The 6000-nt window shown below is 42.0% G+C and overlaps 1 protein-coding gene across 4 annotated transcripts in view; it reads right to left on the bottom strand.

Moving 5' to 3' along the window:
- The window catches only part of capn15 (calpain 15), a 43142-nt gene that overhangs the window by 11965 nt on the left and 25177 nt on the right, over positions 1-6000 (bottom strand). For all 4 annotated transcript variants that reach the window (XM_046068638.1, XM_046068637.1, XM_046068639.1 and 1 more), the window contains 2 exons: positions 5491-5714; positions 4617-4742 (listed from right to left, as the gene is read on the bottom strand). In XM_046068638.1, coding sequence (XP_045924594.1) covers positions 4617-4742; positions 5491-5714 — 350 coding nt within the window. The remainder of the gene's footprint in view (positions 1-4616; positions 4743-5490; positions 5715-6000) is intronic.

The following is a 6000-nucleotide window of genomic DNA, read 5'->3' as shown; positions in this document are numbered from 1 at the left end:
GAGAATATTCACTATTCACTGCATCATCATTGCTGCACCAGACAGAGGCCAGCAACAGAAAGTTTTATATTTTACAGTTTTCGTATGGAATTTCATCACTAAATCCACTTCTGAGAAGTTTTGAGGTGAGAAATCAGCTGTGTAGATTTCGTATATTGACAGTTTTACGAGAAGTGATGGCCCTCTGCTCCCGCTGTCACACGGACCGCTGCAGCAACAACAGCAGAGGAAAACACAGCTGGAAGGTTTTCATACCGCTTATCTGTCTTTACATTCTGAGTAATGTTGAAACGTTTTAACTTAAAAAAGAGAAAGCTGTGTGGATCGCTGGTGTGTGTGTCGCAGCGAACATTATGTCGCTGCAGTTGTGTGTGGCGTTGCTATGACGACAAGCTACGTACTATCTCTGGGTACTGTCTGCAATGGAAAACGGAGCAGGGCCGAGTAAAGTCAAGTCTTTCGATTGGCGCTATGGTAGCATTTTTCAGCAAGGCAGCATAGAATGTCAGAACGCCGGCAACAGTTCAACGTTTAGTCCTAATGGTAAGATGTGGAACAATGATGTTGTGTGGTTGTGGACTGGTAATAACTTATACCATCTGCTAGGTTACAGTCGCAGACTGAAGCGGCTTTGATTTGGATCACGCTACCTTGTTTCTGCTTCACGCCACCTTCTCTGCTTCTGATTGGCTAGTAGTCCTTACCTGGGAACTGTGCATGTGCAACTCCCAACAAAGATTTTGTACAAGTAAGATACATCACTTTGTAGCTCAAGAGCGGAGCGTACAACACATAGGGTGTAAAGAGGAGCTGCAGCAATATGAGAAAAATATGGTGTTTTTTGAAAATTAAATCATGTAAATCTGTTCTGGTACAACCCCTAAATAAGATCTTGAACCTGAAAATGAACATAATACCACCTCTTTAAAGCCTGTATGCTAAATCCACTGTAACGGCCCAGTGCGAGCTGACAGGCAGGTTAGCAACATTTAATTTTGCACCAAATTAATGCATTTAACTTTAAAATTTAGAAAATTTTTCTTCCGAGGGGGCATGCCCCCGGACCCAAGAGGGTCCGAGGCCCACCCACCATAGTCTCTTAAGAGCCTGTGGGAAACACTGCCTCCACCCCATATATCTATGAATCACTCAGGAAATACCTTCACAAAGGACGCATCTGTCCAACTAATTTAAATTTACGACAGATATGGATTTTATAAGTGGAGTTACCCCCCCCAAATTCTGTATTCCCATCTCAAGCTGTTCTTTTAATGATATCCTCAATGTTCCAGGACTCTCCCAGATAATGTTACAGTCATACTGGGTCATGTCATGGCCACCAGTTTTAGTTATTTAAACGCTGTTTATGAGAAGTTCCGTCATTTCAGCATGGCAAGCACCTAAATACTGCAGTACCCATTAACCTGTCAGAGGGATAATTCAGAGCTACAAAATCCTTTGTTGATGCAGTTAACAAAAAAAAAACAATCTCGTATATGCTTAATTCATCCCGTGTGTCCTAGAATTAAAAGGTTCATTGGTTTATGGCGCAGATTGTATTATCAGTTTTCTCAACAGCATAATATTGTGTTTCCACCCGCAGTTAGTTCTTGCCAATGTGCACTGTGGGAGTCGTAGTTAATTTCTAACCTTATGGTGCTATCTACACAGTCTTCATTTAATTTTTACGTTTCCCTTTAAAGTCTACTATGCTTTCTGTTACAAAGACAAAATAGATGTAAAGAGGGAGAGAGAGCTGAGCAAAGGGGAAACGCAGGCATGCAAACTGGTCAGGGGTAAAAAAGGTGAGAAGGATATGGAAGCAGATATACACTGCTCAAAAAAATAAAGGGAACACTTGAACAACACAATGTAACTCCAAGTCAATCACACTCCTGTGAAATCAAACTGTCCACTTAGGAATCAACAATGATTGACAATCAATTTCACATGCTGTTGTGCAAATGGAATAGACAACAGGTGGAAATTATAGGCAATTAGCAAGACACCCCCAATAAAGGAGTGGTTCTGCAGGTGGTGACCACAGACCACTTCTCAGTTCCTATGCTTCCTGGCTGATGTTTTGGTCACTTTTGAATGCTGGCGGTGCTTTCACTCTAGTGGTAGCATGAGACGGCGTCTACAACCCACACAAGTGGTTCAGGTAGTGTAGCTCATCCAGGATGGCACATCAATGCGAGCTGTGGCAAGAAGGTTTGCTGGGTCTGTCAGCGTAGCGTCCAGAGCATGGAGGCGCTACCAGGAGACAGGCCAGTACATCAGGAGGCGTGGAGGAGGCCGTAGGAGGGCAACAACCCAGCAGCAGGACTGCTACCTCCGCCTTTGTCTCCCAGGTATGGGAGGAGATCCCTCAGGAGACCATCCGCCACCTCATCAGGAGCATGCCCAGGCGTTGTAGGGAGGTCATAGAGGCACGTGGAGGCCACACACACTACTGAGCCTCATTTTGACTTGTTTTAAGGACATTACATCAAAGTTGCATCGGCCTGTAGTGTGGTTTTCCACTTTGATTTTGAGTGTGACTCCAAATCCAGACCTCCATGGGTTGATAAATTTGATTTCCATTGATAATTTGTGTGGTTTCTGTTGTCAGCACATTCAACTATGTAAAGAAAGGAGTATTTAATGAGATTATTTCATTCATTCAGATCTAGGATGTGTTCCCTTTATTTTTTTGAGCAGTGTACAAACAGAGACCGTGTCAGAGTGGTCTGTTTAAACTTACATGTTTGTATAGATAACGTGCAATTGTGTACTGCAACAAGAGAAAGATACCGACACGCAAAGGCGTCACTTTGTGTTGAAAAGCGGTGGGGACATAAGGCTTCAGATTAGGGGTGTTTTGATACAGAGCTCACGAGGGGAGATGATACGCTATATTGGTGTTACGTTGACTGGTGCTGCACGTTTTTGGGTCGTTTTATAATTAGTAGCTTGATTTTAGCTTAAGTTAAATAAATAAGTTCAAATGAACCTTTCTCAAAACATTTATTTGTTAGGCCCATTTAACATTTCTGTTTTCAAGCTATTCAGAATTTTTTTGAAAAAGCGGCGGGGACAAAATAAGCCATTTCAGAAGGTGTCCACAGCGTCGCCAGTGTAAAAACCACAGATGCCAACACGTTTTTATCCCGTTGACGTTAAGCTTACCTTACATATAGCCTACTGCGCTGCTACTGGTCTCCATAAATGAACAATTAAGCTTAGCTAATAACAGTGGGCTACTTACACACTTAAAACATTACTGTACCTGACAGGACAGTTAATATTGTAACCTTGCTTACTTATGTCTTACATCAGGCTTGCTTTATGACAGTTCGTTCAGCAGGTCGGCAGTCTTTCAACGTTCAGCTGTCTGACTCCGCTGTGTAGCGGACTTGAAAAAAGACCCGCCCTACTCTGCCTCTGACTGGCTGTCAGGTTTAGCCATTAGGGGTGACTATTGGTTAGGCCAGAGGTCACTAATAGGCGGACCGCGGACCCAGCCGCCGTCCTCTCCGGACCGCCGACCTACAGCACATTTATTATTGAGACTTACTACCTCGTGACGGAGCGTTTCTATTTTAACCCGCGCAGCTTTTCTAGCATTAACTGTACTGGTTTAGAGGACCAGGAAACTCACAGACCAATCGCATGTGCTCCAAACGTCTCATGTGACGCTGCTCAGCCAATCAAATCTGTGCATGCCGAGGCTTGCGAGTCGAGTCCGCGAGATTCACCAGAGACGTTTTGGAAACACACTCGAATTGAGGAGACGAAAGATAAAAGAGATTTCACATGACTTTTAATCAAGAATGTACAGATATTTACATGTACATTCCTCCCACGGGCAGTTTAAAACCAGAATATCTCATAGATCTCCAATATGCTAGCTAGAGCTCACGTTTCTCACTGAACAACAGAAAGTAGGAAAGTGGAAGCTCTGTAAGAGGAAATGAAAGAGAAGAGGAGGCATTACAGCAGTTCATTTGTTATGATGTGTTGAGTGTTTATTATAAAATTGGTTAAGACTACACTTCAAGCTACACTTTTTATTACATTTTTTCTAAAAATTTGGCACTTTCGTTTACTTAAATTTAGAATTTATTATTTGAATTATTATTATTTATTATCCCTCCAGTTTGATGTGAAAACTGACTGAAATATTATTTGATTGGACAGTCCGTTGTTGACTAAAAACATGTGTTGATACAACTATAGGTTATAGTACTGAATGATAACGCAAGTTCGTCGTTTTGATGTTCCGGACCTTTGCTTATGGAAATTTTCTCTAACTAGACCTCTTTGAAATCTAATTGAATACCCCTGGGTTAGGCATATGCAGCTGTAATTTTGCTAAGTTCATGCTAGAGTGGACTCAGTAGATATATATCCCCCCTCTTCCCCCCCAAAATATTTTCTCATCAGATCTGCGTAAATCACGTAGGTGACCCATTTTGGTCTCAAAACGGCGAATTTCGCCTAAAGGTGAGGAGTTTGCATTATCAAGTGATCAGGATAGGAAGAAACAAAGAACAAAGAAACTAGAAGCTGAAAGATGATGAGACAGGCAGGTAATCAGTCTAGTTCACGTTCATTCTTCTGTTTATTCAAACCTGTAACCCTGGACATCTCGTACGTCCAGGACGGAATAGGCATGTCGAGGCCGCAGACCCAGAGACTCATAGACAGCGTCATCTACTTTCATGTTGCCTCCTCCACAAGATGCACCCATCAGAAACCTAACAGACAAGGACACCACGCAGTGTAGGCCATTGAATTCACTTAAAATTAGGAAACATAACGCTGCAATCACAAATAATGCAATTATTCAATTGTTCTGCAACTAAAGGTCAGTACAAACTATTTTTCAACCTCTGTAATGTTCTGCATAGTTAATTATGTTCATTATTTCTTTACTTATTTAATCTTTATTTCACCAGGAGAGCCTCAAAATTAAAATCTCCCATTTGGCAGCAACACAGAGTTAAGAGACAAATTTTCTACCTGTGATTGCTGCTCCTTCTTTGCTGATGCAGCTTGTCTGTAGCACAGAATTTGAATGTTGTCATGCTTCCAGGCCATTCCTCTTTGATATATCGAATAATACTACAGGTTTACTGACAGATGGACCTGCAGTTTGGCCACAGATAATCTGGCCCCTTGTTGTGCTACTTGTCTCATATCGCTTTTAAAGCTCACATATCAAAGTGTTGATTAGCAGACCTCTTATTAATGACATATGCTACAAATTGGCATTCAGGACCTTTCCAGCTTTGTAACACCTTCGTGTTTGTAGTTATATTTACAGAATGTTTGAATGTGTCTGATTCAGTGTATTTACACCGAGATGCTGACTATTTATTATTTTGTCTCTTCCCTGTACTGTACAAGAATATACCAGTCTATTTTATATGTATGTTGTCTTGTATTTAACAGAACACAGAGGATAAATATAGTACCTATGTTATAGTCCACTTCTTATCTTACCCTGCCTCCTTGGAGCTCAGCATCTTGGCCCAGATGAGGTCTGTATCGATGGGTTCCTCCCGAGGGTTGGTGGAGCTGACCTGGAGCATCAGGGAGTCACAGGGAGCCCCCGTCAGAGTGGCCAGGCCCTCGATGGCGCGCCCTGCCTGCAGGGCAAAGTAGGAGCCATGGAGTTTAGCCAAGGCCTTCTCAATCAGCGCCACCCATAGCTGCTTCCTCTGGGCCTGGGATGATAGGAAAGAGAAAGGGGAACATTTTCAGTCAAGTACGAGTCATGAGTATGGCTCCCTGACAGAGGTACATTTGTAACATGATGTTGTGTTTGCTGTGGGTCTGTTTTTAAAGTGTGCTCTGAACCTATAGGCTGTGACTAAACATGAAAACCTGATTAAAAATTTATTATCAAAATTATTTTATTATTTATTCTTCTTATATAATTGCCATACACATTACTGTTGTCTCACCATTTTATTTCATTCATGCTTAGTCATCATGGTGAAGGATTTCACT

This window comes from Micropterus dolomieu, linkage group LG14, assembly GCF_021292245.1.
Source record: "Micropterus dolomieu isolate WLL.071019.BEF.003 ecotype Adirondacks linkage group LG14, ASM2129224v1, whole genome shotgun sequence".
Taxonomy (NCBI): Eukaryota; Metazoa; Chordata; class Actinopteri; order Centrarchiformes; family Centrarchidae; genus Micropterus; species Micropterus dolomieu.
Note: the sequence above shows the minus strand (reverse complement) of the source record. Positions and strands in the feature narration are given on the sequence as shown.